This window comes from Ranitomeya variabilis, chromosome 5 (assembly GCF_051348905.1).
Source record: "Ranitomeya variabilis isolate aRanVar5 chromosome 5, aRanVar5.hap1, whole genome shotgun sequence".
Classification (NCBI taxonomy): domain Eukaryota; kingdom Metazoa; phylum Chordata; class Amphibia; order Anura; family Dendrobatidae; genus Ranitomeya; species Ranitomeya variabilis.
Window position 1 is genome coordinate 263,700,027 of NC_135236.1, and position 20,879 is coordinate 263,720,905.

General features: G+C 44.4%; 1 protein-coding gene across 1 annotated transcript in view; it reads right to left on the bottom strand.

The window, feature by feature from the left end:
- Positions 1-17,651, bottom strand: part of CIB2 (calcium and integrin binding family member 2) — a 57,621-nt gene extending 39,970 nt beyond the window's left edge. The window contains exon 1 of the mRNA XM_077264215.1: positions 17,315-17,651. Coding sequence (XP_077120330.1) covers positions 17,315-17,365 — 51 coding nt within the window. The 5' untranslated portion in view covers positions 17,366-17,651. The remainder of the gene's footprint in view (positions 1-17,314) is intronic.
- Between the last annotated feature and the right edge of the window lie 3,228 nt (positions 17,652-20,879).

Genomic DNA, 20,879 nt, shown 5'->3' on the forward strand with positions numbered 1-20,879 from the left:
AAGGTGGTTCAAAAGTTCCATAGGAGTCAAGAGATTACTTTACCTTCATTCTGTAGTAATCCTAAAAATCCAGGGGAACAAAAGTTCCACATGTTAGATGTGAGAAGATCTATGTTACAATACATATCTATGACTAGTCAGTGGAGGAAAGACCAAACGCTATTCGTAGCCTTTCAGGGTAGCAAAAGAGGGTGCGGGGTAGCTAAAAGTACCATTGCTAGATGGATCAGGGAGGCCATTAGTTTATCCTACTCTGCGGGTGGCACTCTGGTTCCTGAAGGCATCAAGGCTCACTCCACCAGAGCCATTGCTACCTCCTGGGCAGAAAAGGCTGAGGTATCAATTGATCAAATTTGTAAGGCCGCTACCTGGTCCTCACCCTCAACCTTTTTCAAGCACTACCGGCTAGATCTTTCTTCCTCTGCTGACCTAACCTTTGGTAGAAGGGTGCTACAAGCGGTGGTCCCTCCCTAAGGTTTCATTCTACAAAATTCTCTCAGGTGTGCCGTCATGGGGGAAGGGAAAACACCAAGGTTACTTACGGGTAGCCGGTTTTTCCAGAGCCCATGACGGCACCCGTATATTCCCCCCCTTTTCACCCTTTCGGTGTGCACTATTGTTTTGGGTGTGTTTAGTTAATATAATGTGGTGTTGGACTGCCATGTGTACTAACCAGGGGGGCCTCTCATGCTCTGAAAACCAACTGAAGCGACAGAGAGGTACCGCCCTTTTATTTTCAGTAGGGTTTCCTGTCCTGGCTGGGCAGATCCCCTCTCTCAGGTGTGCCGTCATGGGCTCTGGAAAAACCGGCTACCCGTAAGTAACCTTGGTGTTTTTTGGTCGCTGATCACCCGCTGTCATCGCCGGATCGGCTTGTGTGACGCCGATCCAGCGATGTGTTCACTTGTAACCAGGGTAAATATCGGGTTACTAAACGCAGGGCCGCGCTTAGTAACCCGATATTTACCCTGGTTACCATTGTAAAAGTTAAAAAAAAAAACAGTACATACTCACATTCTGATGTCTGTCACGTCCCCCGGCGTCCACAGGGTTAAAACTGCTTTCGGCAGGAGCGCTGCTAATATGCACACGCTGCTGCCGAGAGCTTCCCTGCACTGAATGTGTCAGCGCCGGCAGTAACAGCGGTGACGTCACCGCTGTGCTCTGCTTTACGGCTGGCGCTGACACAGTCAGTGCAGGGAAGCTCTCGGCAGCAGCGCTCCTGCCGAAAGCAGTTTTAACCCTGTGGACGCCGGGGGACGTGACAGACATCAGAATGTGAGTATGTACTGTTTTTTTTTTTTACTTTTACAATGGTAACCAGGGTAAATATCGGGTTACTAAGCGCGGCCCTGCGCTTAGTAACCCGATATTTACCCTGGTTACAAGTGAACACATCGCTGGATCGGCGTCACAGACGCCGATCCAGCGATGACAGCAGGTGATCAGCGACCAAAAAAAGGTCCTGATCATTCCCATCGACCAACGATCTCCCAGCAGGGGCCTGATCGTTGGTCGCCGTCACACATAACGAGATCGTTAGCGGGATCGTTGCTACGTCACCAAAAGCGTGACGTTGCAACGATATCGTTAACGATATTGTTATGTGTGACTCAGCCTAAAGGTACCTTCACACTGAACGATATCGCTAGCGATCCGTGATGTTGCAGCGTCCTGGCTAGCGATATCGTTGAGTTTGACAGGCAGCAGCGATCAGGATCCTGCTGTGCCATCGTTGGTCGGAGCAGAAAGGCCAGAACTTTATTTCGTCGCTGGATCTCCCGCAGACATCGCTGAGTCGGCGTGTGTGACGCGGATTCAGCGATGTCTTCACTGGTAACCAGGGTAAACATCGGGTTACGAAGCGCAGGGCCGTGCTTAGTAACCTGATGTTTACCCTAGTTACCAGCGTAAACGTAAAAAAAAAAAAAACACTACATACTTACATTCCGGTGTCTGTCCCCCGGCGCTGTGCTTCTCTGCACTGTGTCAGCGCCGGCCGGCCGGAAAGCAGAGCACAGCGGTGACGTCACCGCTGTGCTTTCCGGCTGGCGCTTACACAGTGCAGGGAAGCACAGCGCCGGGGGACAGACACCGGAATGTAAGTATGTAGTGTTTGTTGTTTTTTACGTTTACGCTGGTAACCAGGGTAAACATCGGGTTATTAAGCGCGGCCCTGTGCTTAGTAACCCGATGTTTACCCTGGTTACCAGGGGACTTCGCATAGTTGGTCGCTGGAGAGCTGTCTGTGTGACAGCTCTCCAGCGACCACACAGCGACGCTGCAGCGATCGGGATCGTTGTCTAGATCGCTGCAGCGTCGCTAAATGTGACGGTACCTTTAACCTCTCAGGCTGATTGGATTATTGGTCGCTATTGTCTTGGTGGAGGCCGCTGTATGGACCTTTCTTTTGAAATGTGGAGGTAAAGTAACAGGGCCTGGACACTGAGGGTACTGTCACACTCTGCAACTTTCCAACGATCACGACCAGCGATACGACCTGGCCGTGATCGTTGGAAAGTCGTTGTGTGGTCGCTGGAGAGCTGTCACACAGACCGCTCTCCAGCGACCAACGATGCCGAGGTCCCGGGTAACCAGGGTAAACATCGGGTTACTAAGCGCAGGGCCGCGCTTAGTAACCCGATGTTTACCCTGGTTACCAGTGTAAAAGTTAAAAAAAACAAACTGTACATACTCACATTCCGGTGTCCTTCAGGTCCCTTGCCGTCTGCTTCCCGCTCTGACTGAGTGCCGCCGTAAAGTGAAAGCAGATCACAGCGGTGACGTCACCGCTGTGATCTGCTCTTACTTTCCGGCCGGCAGTCAGTCAGAGCGGGAAGCAGACGGCAAGGGACCTGAAGGACATCAGATGGTGAGTATGCACGGTTTGTTTTTTTTTACTTTTACGCTGGTAACCACGGTAAACATCGGGTTACTAAGCGCGGCCCTGCACTTAGTAACCCGATGTTTACCCTGGTTACAAGCAAACGCATCGCTGGATCGCTGTCACACACAACGATCCAGCGATGACAGCGGGAGATCCAGCGACGAAATAAAGTTTCAAACGATCTGCTACGACGTACGATTCTCAGCGGGGTCCCTGATCGCAGTAGCGTGTCAGACACTGCGATATCGTATGGATATCGCTGGAACGTCACGGATCGTACCGTCGTAGCGATCAAAGTGCCACTGTGTGACAGTACCCTCATGTTTAGACATTTATCATATACAAACAGTAACATTTACATTAAAAAATAATAATGGTCTTTTAGATAACACCATCAAAAGAGCCATAAACTGGTCCCACCAGTTAGAGATTGGCTGGCCTTTTGTTTAGTATGGAAATCTAACTTCTCGGGTATTCTTGTTCCTTCCTGCTCTCATCTACACATGCAAAAAGGACTTGGTAGGTGTCATACTGTAAATAACTTCATTGTTATGTGAAGGACATAAGAACAAGCTGATTATATGTATGATATCACTAAATATCCTCCACTTCTGGATCAATGCAAAACACAGCATCTTTATGCAACGTTTTTCACCAGTTCAAATGAATTAAAAAATGTGCGTATTTTACACTTCATTAGGCCGGCGTCACACTCAGCGTAAGACAATACGGTCCGTTTTTTACCGCCGTAATACGGCCGTAATACGGAGAAATGTTCCCAAAATAGTGATCTGTAGGCAGGGTGTGTCAGCGTATTTTGCGCATGGCATCCTCCGTATGTAATCCGTATGGCATCCGTACTGCGATATTTTCTCGCAGGCTTGCAAAACCGACATCTAATGGATTTATGTGCTCAAATGTTCGGGAAAACATTATATATATATATATATATATATATATATATATATATTCTGTATTTATATATAATTCAGCGCGATATCTGTGAAAAGCCGGTAATTCAATTGCCGGCTTTTCATTTCTCCTTCACAAACCCGACAGGATATGAGACATGGTTTACATACAGTAAACCATCTCATATCCCTCTTTTTTTTGCATATTCCACACTACTAATGTTAGTAGTGTGTATGTGCAAAATTTGGGCGCTGTAGCTGCTAAAATAAAGGGTTAAGTGGCGGAAAAAATTGGCGTGGGCTCCCGCGCAATTTTCTCCGCCAGAGCGGTAAAGCCAGTGACTGAGGGCAGATATTAATAGCCTAGAGAGGGTCCATGGTTATTGGCCCCCCCGTGGCTAAAAACATCTGCCCCCAGCCACCCCAGAAAAGGCACATCTGGAAGATGCGCCTATTCTGGCACTTGGCCACTCTCTTCCCACTCCCGTGTAGCGGTGGGATATGGGATAATGAAGGGTTAATGCCACCTTGCTATTGTAAGGTGACATTAAGCCAGATTAATAATGGAGAGGCGTCAATTATGACACCTATCCATTATTAATCCAATTGTCTGAAAGGGTTAAAAAACACACACACATTATTAAAAAGTATTTTAATGAAATAAACAAACAGGTTGTTTTAGTATGTTATTGTTCGCTCAATCCATCTGGAACACCCTCGCTTGGCAAAATAATAAACCCACAATATACATACCCTCTCTGATGAACTGTCAGGTCCCACGAGGTAATCCATCTGAAGGGGTTAATTATTTTACAGGCAGGAGCTGCGCTAAAGCACTCGCTCGTGTCTGTAATCCCCGGGTGCTGAAAGGAAAGCTGAGTGATCTGTACTTACATTGAGTTGCGGTGAGGCACCCTCTGGTGGATGAACTCATATGAACTCGAGCGTGGGAACTTTTCCAAGGCTCCAGTTCATGAGTTCATCCACCAGAGGGCGCCTCACCGTAACTCAATGTAAGTACAGATCACTCAGCTTTCATTCATTCCCCGGGGGTTACAGGCACGAGCGAGTGCTTTAGCGCAGCTCCTGCCTGTAAATTGAGTTAACCCCTTCAGATGGATTACCTCGTGGGACGTGACAGGTCATCTGAGGGTATGTATATTGTGGGTTTATTATTTTGCCAAGCGAGGGTGTTCCGGATGGATTGAGCGAACAATAACATACTAAAACAACCTGTTTGTTTATTTCATTAAAATACTTTTTAATAATGTGTGTGTGTTTTTTAACCCTTTCAGACAATTGGATTAATAATGGATAGGTGACATAATTGACGCCTCTCTATTATTAATCTGGCTTAATGTCACCTTACAATAGCAAGGTGGCATTAACCCTTTATTACCCCATATCCCACCGCTACACGGGAGTGGGAAGAGAGTGGCCAAGTGCCAGAATAGGCGCATCTTCCAGATGTGCCTTTTCTGGGGTGGCTGGGGGCAGATGTTTTTAGCCAGGGGGGGGGCCAATAACCATGGACCCTCTCTAGGCTATTAATATCTGCCTTCAGTCACTGGCTTTACCATTCTGGCGGAGAAAATTGCGCGGGAGCCCACGCCAATTTTTTCCGCAATTTAACCCTTTATTTTCGCAGCTACAGTGCCCACATTTTGCACATACACACTACTAACATTAGTAGTGTGGAATATGCAAAAAAAAAGGGGATATGAGATGGTTTACTGTATGTAAACCATGTCTCATATAATGTCGGGTTTAGACAGGAGAAATGAAAAGCCGGCAATTGAATTACCGACTTTTCACTAACACCGCTGCGTATTTCTCGCAAGTCACACTGCTGGTCCGTGTGGAATCCGTATTTTTCTCGCCCCCATAGACTTTCATTGGCGATTTATTTGCGCAATACGGTGACAAACGCATTTTGTACGGCCGTAGAAGACCGTATAATACGGATCAGTAAAATACGGCTGATAGGAGCTGGGACATAGGGAATCATTGGGCCGTGTGTTATGCGTATTTTACGGATGTATTTTCTGCGCTCATACGTCCGTAAAACTCGCCAGTGTGACGCCGGCCTTATACCTGCCGACACAGAAAAATCTGCTGTGAAGACCCATTGTGTGCACGTGCCCTATAATCTGCAGTGGATTATAGATTGGCTGTAACGTTTCAATCAACAGCATGGCCTACAACATGTGAAATAATGCACATTGCCAGCTCAGCAATACACTGAAGTGACAGATTTCTTGTAATGAATTTTCAGTTGCAGAAGTTTCTGCAACAAATTTGCTTATGTTGAATTTATGTGATGGGTTTACTTGTGAAATCTAAAGAGTGAAATGTGCAACACGCAACATGTGATTTTTGCAATAGATTCACTGCCACCAATTCCATGGCAGGAATAGGCTTAGAGTGTGAAGAACACATCAAGCAGAAGTGCATTCAGCCAAGAACCATGGCCAGTTTTGCTCATTAATGGACACATCACTAGTTATAGGCTCATGCAGATGTCCGTGGATCTCAGACCACAATGCATGGACTGACCTCGGCAGCGGTGCTCGGATTAATTTGCACGGGCGTAGGTATGAGCCCTAGCCTGCATGACTGTGTGACCATGGAACAATGTTAATGGCCACATGATTATGTGAGCAGAATTGCAATATTTCTGCTAAAACAGCTGATGTTTATCTGCTTGTGTCCTTACCCTAAATAACACAAGATTTTCTATGGTCTCATTCCAACGCCAGTGTTTTTTCTTGTTTGCAAATAAATGGTCAGTTTCATGTGTTTTTTTTAGATGAAAAATAACATTATGAAGGTTTCTCACCTTTCTGATCTAAAATACAGTGAAAAAAATTGAATCTGAGTACTGTCCGATTTTTTTCAATGACCCATTGCATTGGCGATTTCGATCCAAGAATCTGATCAAAATTGGACGTGTCTATGTAATTTTGTGCGGACCACTCCCTTTGCAAAAATACACACAAGTGAACAGCTCCATAGACTATAAGAGGTGAGTTCTATCTGTGAAAACCACAGACAGAGCTTGTACAAGAAAAACGGGGGTCTTTATGAGCCCCCTGAGATGCTCTTTACCCATTATTAACAGTGTACTCTTTGTTTTCAAAATTAAAATTGAGTGGCAAGTTAGCACTCAGTTTGAAAACCTTCTCCATTTCATGGTGGCATGAGTTCAAACCCATGTGACATCTTCAACCTGAAAAAATAACCTTAGGCCAGTTTCACATAAGAATAACACAAGATCATTTATTATGCCTCAGGTCTAACGACCCAGACTGTCAGCTGCATATATCCTTGACTACATCCGTAACATAAAGGCCGGCGTCACACTGGCGAGTTTTACGGATGTATGAGCGCAGAAAATACACCCGTAAAATACGCATAACACACGGCCCAATGATTCTCTATGGCCCAGCTCCTATCAGCCATATTTTACGGATCCGTATTATACGGTCTTCTACGGCCGTACAAAATCGCAGCATGCTGCGTTTGTCACTGTATTGTGCAAAAAAATCGCCAATGAAAGTCTATGGGGGCGAGAAAAATACGGATTACACACGGACCAGCAGTGTGACTTGCGAGAAATACGCAGCAATGTTATAGAGAAAAGCCGGTAATTCAATTGCCGGCTTTTCATTTCTCCTTCCCAAACCCAACATGATATGAGACATGGTTTACATACAGTAAATCATCTCACATCCCTTTTTTTTGCATATTCCACACTACTAATGTTAGTAGTGTGTATGTGCAAAATTTGGGCACTGTAGCTTGTAAAATAAAGGGTTAAATCACGGAAAAAATTGGCGTGGGCTCCCACGCAATTTTCTCCGCCAGAGTGGTAAAGCCAGTGACTGAGGGCAGATATTAATAGCCTAGAGAGGGTCCATGGTTATTGGCCCCCCCTGGCTCAAAACATCTGCCCCCAGCCACCCCAGAAAAGGCACATCTGGAAAATGCGCCTATTCTGGCACTTGGCCACTCTCTTCCCATTCCCATGTAGCGGTGGGATATGGGGTAATGAAGGGTTAATGTCACCTTGCTACTGTAAGGTGACATTAAGCCAGATTAATAATGGAGAGGCGTCAATTATGACACCTATCCATTATTAATCCAATAGTACGAAATGGTTAATAAAACACACACACATTATTTACAAGTATTTTAATGAAATAAAGACACAGGTTGTTGTAATATTTTATTATACTGGTAATCCACCTGATGACCCTCGTTCTGTAACAAAGGAAAAATAAAAAAAACAACAATATCTCATACCTTCCGATGCTCAGGTCAAGTCCCACGAAGTAAATCCATCTGAAGGGGTTAAATCATTTTACAGCCAGGAGCTATGCTAAAGCAGTGCTCGTGGCTGTAAAACCCCCGGGAATGAATGGATTGCAGGGGAATGACCTGTAGTTACCTTGAATTGTGGTGAGGCGCCCTCTGCTGGATGTCCTCATATGAACTCGAGCGTGGGAACTTTTACCAGGCTCCAGTTCATGAGGACATCCAGCAGAGGGCGCCTCACCGCAACTCAAGGTAACTACAGGTCATTCCCCTGCAATCCATTCATTCCCGGGGGTTTTACAGCCACGAGCACTGCTTTAGGGCTGTCCCACACGTCCAGATAATTCCGGTACCGGAATAAATCGGTACCGGAGTTATCCGTGTCCATGTGCCTGGGAACTCACGTAGGCCATACGTGCGGCACACGTGTGAGTATTTTCAGAACAGCGGGGGGGCGCACAGGGGGTGGGGGGGCGGCGGACACATAGATCTTTATTTTAAACACTATTATTCATATTTTCTCTGCAGCAAACGCTGCTGCAGGGAACATATGAATCGCGGCTTCAGCACCATGTGGGGGGGACAGCGCTTACTGTAGCGCTGTCTCCTGCACGCACACGGACCCCAGACGGAGAATGTCCGTGTGAGGTCAGTGTTTTACACGGACCCATTGACTTTAATGGGTCCGTGTAATACGTGCGCTCCCACGAACACTGACATGTCTCCGTGTTTGGCACACGGAGACACGGTCCGCAAAAAATCAATGACATCTGCACAGATGCATTGATTTTTATGGGTCTACGTGTGTCAGTGTCTCCGGTACGTGAGGAAACTGTCACCTCACGTACCGGAGCCACTGACGTGTGAAACCGGCCTTAGCACAGCTCCTGGCTGTAAAATGATTTAACCCCTTCAGATGGATTTACTTCGTAGGACTTGACCTGAGCGTCGGAAGGTATGAGATATTGTTGAGTTTTTATTTTTCCTTTGTTACAGAACGAGGGTCTTCAGATGGATTACCAGTATAATAAAATATTACAAAAACCTGTGTCTTTATTTCATTAAAATACTTGTTAAAAATGTGTGTGTGTTTTATTAACCATTTAGTACTATTGGATTAATAATGGATAGGTGTCATAATTGACGGCCTCTCCATTATTAATCTGGCTTAATGTCACCTTACAATAGCAAGGTGACATTAACCCTTCATTACCCCATATCCCACCGCTACACGGGAGTGGGAAGAGAGTGGCCAAGTGCCAGAATAGGCGCATCTTCCAGATGTGCCTTTTCTGGGGTGGCTGGGGGCAGATGTTTTTAGCCAGGGGGGGGGGCAATAACCATGGACCCTCTCTAGGCTATTAATATCTGCCTTCAGTCACTGGCTTTACCATTCTGGCGGAGAAAATTGCGCGGGAGCCCACGCCAATTTTTTCCGCAATTTAACCCTTTATTTTACAAGCTAGAGTGCCCACATTTTGCACATACACACTACTAACATTAGTAGTGTGGAATATGCCAAAAAAAGGGATATGAGATGGTTTACTGTCTGTAAACCATGTCTCATATCATGTCGGGTTTGGGAAGGAGAAATGAAAAGCCGGCAATTGAATTACCGGCTTTTCACATATCTCGCGCTGAATTAAATATAAATACAGAATATATATATATATATATATATATATATATATATATATATATATGTCTCAATGACATATATATATATATACATACTGTATATATGTTTTAACGAACATTTGAGCACATAAATCCATTAGATGTCGGTTTTGCAAGCCTGCGAGAAAATATCGCAGTACGGATGCCATACGGATTACATACGGAGGATGCCATGCGCAAAATACACTGACACACCCTGCCTACGGATGACATACGGATCACTATTTTGGGAACATTTCTGTGTATTACGGCCGTAATAAACAGACTGTATTTACATACGCTGAGTGTGACGCCGGCCAAACTTGCAAATCTGCCTGTATTACGTTGAGGACAAAATAGCCTAGGATTTTTTTTCATGTTTCTGTTGTTATTTTTTTCCATAAAATTTTGCAGTTTTGGAAAAAATGTTCTAGTTTGGCCACAATTAGGAAATTCTTAGCATAATACTGTTTAGATTATAAGTCCTCATGGATCTTTATCCTTATGCCTATTGTTTTAAGGTTTTGCCATTTTACTTGTTTGTTATGTCTCCAAGTGTAAATTGATGCTAAATATGTTGGAACTTCACTTAGATCTGATACAATAATATGATATTAAAGGCATTGTCTGGAAATATGATAATGGTGGAAGTGTCTGGATGTAAACAATGAATGGAGCCAGGACAGAAGAGCTGTACTACAGCTTATGTAGCGGTGCTATTTGGCTCCTTTCACTGTTTACATAGGACTGCACCTCCAGAACAGAAACCATCTGATAGGAAGGGGTGGCAAATGATGGCTCCCTCCCAATCTGATACAGATCACATATCCAAAGGAGACAAGAAGAGATTAGGCAGCACTGACAATAGCTGCAAAGAATCTTGATGAGATTATTCCAGTAGAAGTCTTTAGGTACCGTCACACTAAACGATATCGCTAGCGATCCGTGACGTTGCAGCGTCCTGGATAGCGATATCGTTGTGTTTGACACGCAGCAGCGATCAGGATCCTGCTGTGATATCGCTGGTCGTTGATTAAAGTTCAGAACTTTATTTGGTCGTCAGATCGCCGTGTATCGTTGTGTTTGACAGCAAAAGCAAAGATACCAGCGATGTTTTACAATGGTAACCAGGGTAAATATCGGGTTACTAAGCGCAGGGCCGCGCTTAGTAACCCGATGTTTACCCTGGTTACCAGTGTAAAATGTAAAAAAACATACAGTACATACTCACCTTCGCGTCCCCCGGCGTCCGCTTCCTGCACTGACTGAGCGCTGGCCGTAAAGTGAAAGCACAGCACAGCGGTGACGTCACCGCTCTGCTGTTAGGGCCGGCACTCAGTCAGTGCAGGAAGCGGACGCCGGGGGACGCGAAGGTGAGTATGTAGTGTTTGTTTTTTTACATTTTACACTGGTAACCAGGGTAAACATCGGGTTACTAAGCGCGACCCTGCGCTTAGCAACCCGATGTTTACCCTGGTTACCCAGGGACCTCGGCATCGTTGGTCGCTGGAGAGCGGTCTGTGTGACAGCTCTCCAGCGACCAAACAGCGATGCTGCAGCGATCGGCATCGTTGTCTGTATCGCTGCAGCGTCGCTTAGTGTGACGGTACCTTTTGTCAAGCTTGTAGCCAAAATGTTGCATCTACTGGAATAAACGCTCTCATTTATTTTTGTTGGACTACTGCATTGGCGGATACAAATTGACTTATAATTGCCAAAGTAGAGTAACCAAAATTGTTCATAAAGAATGAGAGACGCAATGCATACAATCACAAGATCTTCATTTTACGGTCCGTGTTACGGTCGCAATTCTCAGACTGGATACAAGGTCTTCTGACCCAAACTAACAGCCTCATATACAGGTCCTTCTCAAAAAATTAGCATATAGTGTTAAATTTCATTATTTACCATAATGTAATGATTACAATTAAACTTTCATATATTATAGATTCATTATCCACCAACTGAAATTTGTCAGGTTGTTTTAATACTGATGATTTTGGCCTACAACTCCTGATAACCCAAAAAAACTGTCTCAATAAATTAGCATATTTCACCCGTCCAATCAAATAAAAGTGTTTTTTAATAACAAACAAAAAAACCATCAAATAATAATGTTCAGTTACGCACTCAATACTTTGTCGGGAATCCTTTGGCAGAAATGACTGCTTCAATGCGGCGTGGCATGGAGGCAATCAGCCTGTGACACTGCTGAGATGTTATGGAGGCCCAGGATGCTTCAATAGCGGCCTTAAGCTCATCCAGAGTGTTGGGTCTTGCGTCTCTCAACTTTCTCTTCACAATATCCCACAGATTCTCTATGGGGTTCAGGTCAGGAGAGTTGGCTGGCCAATTGAGCACAGTAATACCATGGTCAGTAAACCATTTACCAGTGGTTTTGGCACTGTGAGCAGGTGCCAGGTCGTGCTGAAAAATTAAATCTTCATCTCTATAAAGCATTTCAGCCGATGGAAGCATGAAGTGCTCCAAAATCTCCTGATAGCTAGCTGCATTGACCCTGCCCTTGATGAAACACAGTGGACCAACACCAGCAGCTGACATGGCACCCCACACCATCACTGACTGTGGGTACTTGACCCTGGACTTCAGGCATTTTGGCATTTCCTTCTCCCCAGTCTTCCTCCAGACTCTGGCACCTTGATTTCCGAATGACATGCAAAATTTGCTTTCATCAGAAAAAAGTACTTGGGACCACTTAGCAACAGTCCAGTGCTGCTTCTCTGTAGCCCAGGTCAGGCGCTTCTGCCGCTGTTTATGGTTCAAAAGTGGCTTTACCTGGGGAATGCGGCACCTGTAGCCCATTTCCTGCACACGCCTTTCCACACCAGACTCAGTCCACTGCTTCCTCAGGTTCCCCAAGGTCTGGAATCGGTCCTTCTCCACAATCTTCCTCAGGGTCCGGTCACCTCTTCTCGTTGTACAGCGTTTTCTGCCACATTGTTTCCTTCCAACAGACTTACCATTGAGGTGCCTTGATACAGCACTCTGGGAACAGCCTATTTGTTGAGAAATTTCTTTCTGGGTCTTACCCTCTTGCTTGAGGGTGTCAATGATGGCCTTCTTGACATCTGTCAGGTCGCTAGTCTTACCCATGATGGGGGTTTTGAGTAATGAACCAGGCAGGGAGTTTTTAAAAGCCTCAGGTATCTTTTGCATGTGTTTAGAGTTAATTAGTTGATTCAGAAGATTAGGGTAATAGGTCGTTTAGAGAACCTTTTCTTGATATGCTAATTTATTGAGACAGGTTTTTTGGGTTATCAGGAGTTGTATGCCAAAATCATCAGTATTAAAACAATAAAAGACCTGACAAATTTCAGTTGGTGGATAATGAATCTATAATATATGAAAGTTTAATTGTAATCATTACATTATGGTAAATAATGAAATTTAACACTATATGCTAATTTTTTGAGAAGGACCTGTATGTGTATGAAGCTGTTAGTTCAGGAGACCTGAGGTCAGGCGGTAAAATGGATTAATCTACAAGAGGCTGTTACTTCAGGCCAGGAGACCCAAGGTTAAAAGTTGGGGGATAGTGACTATAACATGGGACTGATTTTCCTGAGGCTGTTGGTTCTGGTCAGGACACCCACAAAGTGAAAAGCTTGTGCATGTGAATGCACACTAAGACTAAGGCTACTTTCACACTAGCGTTTTTGGCTGCATTGTCTGCAGGATGCGTTTTTTTCCCCATAGACTTACATTACCGACGCATTGCGAAGTATTGCCACACGTCGCAACCGTCGTGCGACAGTTGCGTCGTGTTTTAGCGGACCGCCTCCACAATAAAACGTTACATGTAATGTTTTTTATGTGCGTCAAGAGTGCCATTTCCGACCGCACATGCGCGGCTGAAACTCCGCCCCCTCCTCCCCGGACCTTGCAATGGGGCAGCGGAAGCGTCGTAAGACTGCTTCCGCTGCCCACGTCGGGCATTATTTTCACAGTATGTGTCAGTACGTCGGGCCGAGCAGCGCGACGGCCCCGTACCGACGCTAGTGTGAAAGCAGCCTAAGGCTGGTTTCACATTTGCGGATGAGGGCTTTGCGGAGGACTGTATAGTTCCTCCGATAAGCCCCGCCCACTGCTGCGCCTCTTCCTTCAGCTCCGCCTACGCCGGCATGCGTCCTGCATACCCTATTATTAACATTGGGTACGCAGGCCATGCAGATGTATGTGGATGCCTTTGCATGTGTCGTTTTCACGCTGCGCCGACCTGCATCGAATGCAACATGTTGCATTTTGTCAGGTCGGCGCAGAGTGAAAATGACGCATGTGGAGGCATCCGCATACATCTGCATGGCCTGCGTACCCAATGTTAAAGATAGGGTACATAGAATGCATGCCGACGTAGGCGAAGCTGAAGGAAGGGGCGTGGCAGTGGGTGGGGCTTAACGGAGGAACGCCGAAGTCCTCCGCAAAGCCCTCATCCGCAAATGTGAAACCAGCCTAAGTCATAGTGGTCCAATAAGATGAATAGCCTCTAATCCACTTCTCAGCAGAGAAAACAAGGTTAAACACATTAGCATGACCACTACACTCAATTAGTGGCCACAGCGGTCACATGCCACATACTTCACCGGTGCTCAGTGCTGAACATTGATGCCAGTCGTGGGAACATACCGGTAAGGGCACTGGTTGCATTGGTCACATGTTGGCTGCTAGTAACCAAAGAACAGTAGAACCTCCAGAGGTTCAGCTCTACGTCTGGGGGGGGGGGGGGGGAAAGGAGAGTAATATTTCTCTTTGTTTGTTTTACATCATTTACACTTTTTTATCTATTGCCTTCTAAACTGTGTAATCCCTTAAAGTGCACACTATCATTTTAACTAATCACTTTCTTGCTTTGGACCTCACTGTGCCTCGAAAGGAATTGTTTTCCTATAAAATTTGTCCCAGGCTGTTTATGTGATGTAGAGGGAGGGAAACTATATTTTGAGCCAATTGATAGAGATGATATACTAGTGTTTTTGTACACAGCACCAGACTAAATATGTTGGTGTTAAAAATTGCAACAAATAAATGCATTCAAAATAATAATAGTAAAATAATATTGCATCACATAAACACTAAATATAAATGTGTTTCCTAGAACCTAAACAAGGCCACTTTCAGATGGGTGTAATACTAATGAAAGTGGCCCGACAGTCATTTGATTCTGTGCAGGCTTAAATTGTGTCATTACTACAACATATAGTACTGCGCTATGTGTATTATTTAACTTCCATTACTAGCAGTCGCAGGGTTAATGACCGTAGGGGGATGGGGATGTTCTGGAGGATATGTTATCATTGTCTAGAGTTCCAGGTTTGTTCTCTAGAGTCTCTGGGATGAATAATTCAGGCCTGTGCTAAGGATAAGATGGCACTCTGTATATATATGGCAAAGCATTGATGGATCTCTAAACATATTATATCCTCTTATCTGTACTCCCATCCCCTCTCTCCTGGAAGAACGCTATGGTTCAATGACCACCTCAGAATCCCACTGTAATAGTGTCTTCCTGTGAGTTAAGAGTCCAGACAATTAAAAGCAATTAAATCTATAAAAATATGGTTTTATGATAGATTCCCCAAAATATCAGAGCACAGAATAGAAAACATAAACAAAACAATATAAACGAGTGTAAAATGACGGAGAATAACGAGCAGTTAGGATGCAGTTCTCTCCTGAAATGCCCTCTGGAGGCCATGAATTGTGGCCCTCACAGAATATACTTCCCTCATTCCCACATCTTCAGAGATGAAAAGAGGTGGTGAGCTCCAAATCATGGTCAGCCCTAATGCTGGGGTCTCTAGGGTACTCATGGATACTAGGCTAAGCCTGGTCACAGATATCCATTCTCTACCTGTGACAGACACTTTCTTAAATATGTTGATAGTAATAAAAATGATATTAATAACGAGGCAGATTATGTGCAAATTTTCTTTTTCTTCTATCATAATAATGTTCTTCTTGAAATACAGATGATATGGCCTCAAAGGCTTCACATCCCTAGGAAAAAAGAGGGAGGCTGCAAGCCAGGCTTTGGAGAACGTCTGTGTAGGTCAACCTGGGGAATAAACTGATAGTAGGGGACCCAACTGCTGGGACCATTAGTAGACAATACAACGGAAAAATGTCCAAAAGAGCCCACAACTGTCACAGGTCTTTTCATATGGGGCAAAGGGACCTTTTGGGCCCTTTAGTCTGTAGGGCCCGGGTGTGATTGCAACCCCAGCACCTATTAAAGTTAGGCCCCCTATGACAATGTATGTGTTTAATGTCTTTGCATTCTGAAGCAAACATGGTAATGCCCACTGATATCAATGCGTGTCCATAGATGTCAGTAAAAGCTGGCAGTCTTTAAGGCTACGTTCACATTTGCGTTGTGCGCCGCAGCGTCGGCGCCGCAACGCACAACGCAAACAAAAACGCAGCAAAACGCATGCACAACGCTGCGTTTTGCGCCGCATGCGTCCTTTTTTTGATTGATTTTGGACGCAGCAAAAATGCAACTTGCTGCGTCCTCTGCGCCCGGACGCGGGCGCCGCAGGGACGCATGCGGCGCAAAACGCAAGTGCGACGCATGTCCATGCGCCCCCATGTTAAATATAGGGGCGCATGACGCATGCGGCGACGCTGCGGCGCAGACCGCAAATGTGAACGTAGACTACGAGCAGAATCACAGGATGGCTGCTCTGGAGAGTGGGGGGGGGGGGTTTCCTTAATAAATGATAACCCCATAGGGACAAGAGAAGCTGAAGATGCCCCAAGAGGACAATGCGATGTTCTACACCATTTCCTGGTATCCACAATTTAGCATATCCAACTCTCCACCCGACTATCAGACAAACTTTCCAAACTGATGCCCCAACTCCAATCCCCAGCTCTCATATAGATCTGTCATGCATTCTCTAATTATCTGCGGCTTACAACCAAAACCACAATAATGAGCTACAATCTCACTGGACAATACCTCTCAATGTTCGGATGTTCTTCTGCCATCCCCTCAGTACAGCATTTCTGTCAAGGCCATTTAATGACTATTCGATGTGAGTCACACAACAGTAACATATCATTTCCTGTCTCAGCTGTGTTTGTGCATCACAACAACTTAATGGAGTTTGGATACAGTTCACTTACAAGATTAATGCTATCATCACACTATTTACAATAAATATATATATATTAAAAGAGGTAAAATAATATATAGAATACATAGAACACATCCTTACATTTGTGAGCATCATACACCATAGATGTCTATGCTACAAATATATATAGAATATTAGAATATGGAATAGGAGTTATATCTATATCTATATATATATATATGGGATTGGAATCAACTCTGTGGCCATACATATTTTTACGATTGACCTAGAATGCCAGGTGGCAGGAATACACACACACACACACACACACACACACACACACACACACACACACACACACACACACACACACACACACACACACACACACACACACACACACACACACTATCATACAACATACAGATGGCTGTGCTGGACCTTACCTGGTAGGCATCTAGCTGTTCATCAGTAAATATAGTTTGCTTATTTCCCATGATAGATGAGGGGTCCTCGGTCTCCTGAAATTCATCACACAGGGAGGAGAAGGATGGCTACCTGGTGCAGGCATTGGCATTTATACTGGGGCAATTAGGGGCATTGGCTTCATAACAAAGCTTCTTTAAAGCAGCAAGGAAAAAAGGAAGGCCTTAGGAAACATCCATTGGCGGTTGTTGAAGGGTTAATGTGGCTTTCATTGAATGCTCAGCAGCTTCTTGCTTGCAGATCGTCTGTGCATGTTTTATGTGCTTCTCTGTGCATCAATAAGGACAAGACACTCCCTCTAAATTAACACATCTCAGCAAGTCTGCAGGGAGGCACTAGGGGGCGCTAAGAAAGCAGATTGTATCTGCAGGAGATCATCAGTCTGCTCAAATGCTGAAAGGGTAAATGTCATTGGCAAAATTACTGTATACATACAAATATATAATGTATACATATTCCCCAAAACATGTTATTCAATGCGTATTGCATTACATACATATACCTTTATATGCTGAATTGCATATTGCGAAAGAAGAGCGACTCAAAATTACATGATACACAAAAGAAAAAGAGTCATGCTAAGTACTAAGAGTATATTTAAACACCTTTTATTAGTTATATAAACCACACAAAATATGTTAAAAAGTAGGGCTTAAAAGAGCACAACAAATAGCCCATAATGTTACAGAGCAATCAAATAGATACAAAAATACAAAAATGTAACAGGTAAGTGACAAATAGTCCAAGGTATGATAGGAGCCAAGTGCAGCACCAGGACGTATGGGGCAAGCACATAAATAAGTAGTGATGTCACTGTTGCACAGTCCCCATCTAAGAATACAAAAAGGAGTCCCACCTAAAATGACAGAGGGAGGTGTGTATTTCCCATATGGTAGCTAGTGGCCTCTAGCGCTAACTCCCCTCTCCATTTAAACATGGTGTTGCCGAAGGCACTTAATATAGCGAGACATGCGCAACATATAAAAGATATTGGAGCGGTATATTACCCGTCATAGCGTCCCGGTAGATGCACCACAGCTCCTTCCCCAACGCACGTTTCGTAAATAAATTTTCCTTTTTCGCCCCTAGGTGATAACTTATTTTGCACAAACAAACCCTTTCAGCAACACAACAGGAGTGACTCCAGTTTATCAGGTTTCTTGACTTCAAAATTAATCATGTTACAGGGAGGGCTCATTATATGTATACACTGGTATTTTACATATGCCCAATTTAAGAAAATCTCTCCATGGAAGACATAAAGGGAAAAGAGGATAATTATATTATAATGATTAATGGGGTTGTCTGGCCTTAGGGTACAAGTCTGCAGTCACTATGAAATTTAATATTATTATTATTATTCATTTTTAGAGCACCATTGATTCCATGGTGCTGTACATGAGGAGGGGTTACATGCAAAACACAAATAGAAATTACGATGAACAAACTAATAGTGACAGACAGGTACAGAGGGGAGAGGACACTACCCTTGCGGGCTTACATTCTACAGGATGATGGGGAAGGAGGCAGTAGGTTCATGGGTCTCAGCAGCTCCAGTGTTGGTGAGGCGGCAGCTCCAGCGTTGGTGAGGCGGCAGCTCCGGCGCTGGTGAAGCGGCAGCTCTGGCGTTGGCAAGGCAGCAGCTCCGGCGTTGGCGAGGCGGCAGCTCCGGTGTTGGTGAGGCGGCAGCAGGGTCATTACAGACCAAAAGTTGTTCTGAAGATATAAGTTTTCAAGTTCTTCTTGAAAGTTCTGAATATGGGGGGATAATCGGACATGTTGGGGTACAGAATTCTAGAGGATGGGGTATACACAGGAGAAGTCTTGCAGACAATTCGGTGAAGAACATATGAGTGTGGAGGAGAGAAGGAGGTCTTGGGAGGACCAGAGATTAGGTGATGGGAGATATCGGGAGATTAGTACAGAGATATATGGGGAGACAGACTATGGACCCCATTGTCAATGTTAGCAGTTTGAAACGGGGAGACAAAGAAGGGATTTGCAGAATGGAGAAGCGGAGGAGTAGCGAGGAGAGAGGTGGATTAGTCCAGTAGCAAAGTTAAGGACAGACTGGTGAAGTGCAAGAGTGTTATCAGGAAGGCCACAGAGGAGGATATTGCAGTAATCAAGGCAGGAGATGATGAGGGCATGCACTAGAATTTTAGTAGATTGAGGGTTGAGGAAGGCAGGGGTTCTGGAAATATTTTTGAGCTGGAGGTGGCAGGAGGTGGTGAGGGCTTGGATGTGTGATTTGAAGGACAGGGCAGAGTCGAGGGTTAAGCCTAGGCAGCGGACTTCAAGTACAGGGGAAAGGGTGATATAATTTATTGTGATAGATAGTTCAGGTAGGGAAGATATGTGAGATGGAGACTGCAGGTTGCAGACTTATGAATCCTCACAACGCACTGTGCACCTTGAGGATTCACTGGTGCCGGGAGCAGTGTGTGCGTGACTGCAAGAATGTGATACATGCGGTCACAAGCCGACTAGACATGCATTGCCTCGCGTAATGTAAGTGCAATGAGTGAGGCCGGACACATCTAGTCAAAATGTGGCCTAAAATTGCAAGTCACAGACATACGGCATTGGGGAATCCTCAGAGAGCGCGCGATGTGTGGATTCATAAGTCTGCAGTCATATAGAGTGACTGCAGACTTGTACCCAAAGGCTAGATAACCTCTTAATATAGTCAAGTAGGTTATGGGTGGTAGGGAGATGAGCTATAGTCTAGTCAGCACTATGCGATGCCTATAGGTCTATCATTCTCCTCTTCCAACAGAAAGGAAACAAACATCTTATTCATGCAGTTTAACATTAAAAATGTACATTCCTATGTTAGGAATGTAGTAAGATTCCTGAAGATGGGGTGCAACACAATGGGGTAGTTTCATAAAGCCAAAACATTCCTGAAGGCAAGAGAAGCCAAACTTGCATCAATCAGTTGTAAAAAAAAGATTTAAAAAAGGGAACTGACATAAGAGATACAGCCTGGCATTAGAGAAAAAAATGAAACAAAATGTGGAGCTGTTCTTAGAAAATGTAGAACTGTTGGTATAAACTATCAATGACTAAGGTGCACCCCAAAATGGGCCCATTAAAAAAATAACTTATCGCACAAGAAACAAGCTATCATGAAGGTACAGTGATGTTTTACCACCGAAGTTACACTACCCAGACCCCCAACCTCTGCTCAGACAGATCATCTTGAAAAATGGCAAGCATAAATGTAAAAACTTGTATGCCAAAGTCAAAATGTAATTTGTACCATACCACGAGTGCCATTAACTAAAATTAACAAAAAAATACAGTATTTTAACCAAAATATAAATTGTCCTGCTAAAGAAGCAAACAAAAACAGACAAGCACTCATGCAGCTATTTTAAGAGAAAAATAATAAACGTTATAGCTTGTGAAATGCAAAGTGAAAAAAAAATGAGATTTCTGAAAAACAAAATGAACCACATCCTTAAAGTGGATCTGTTGCCAGGTTAAAAGTGGCCAGTTTTTGTTGTTGTTTTCTTCCCG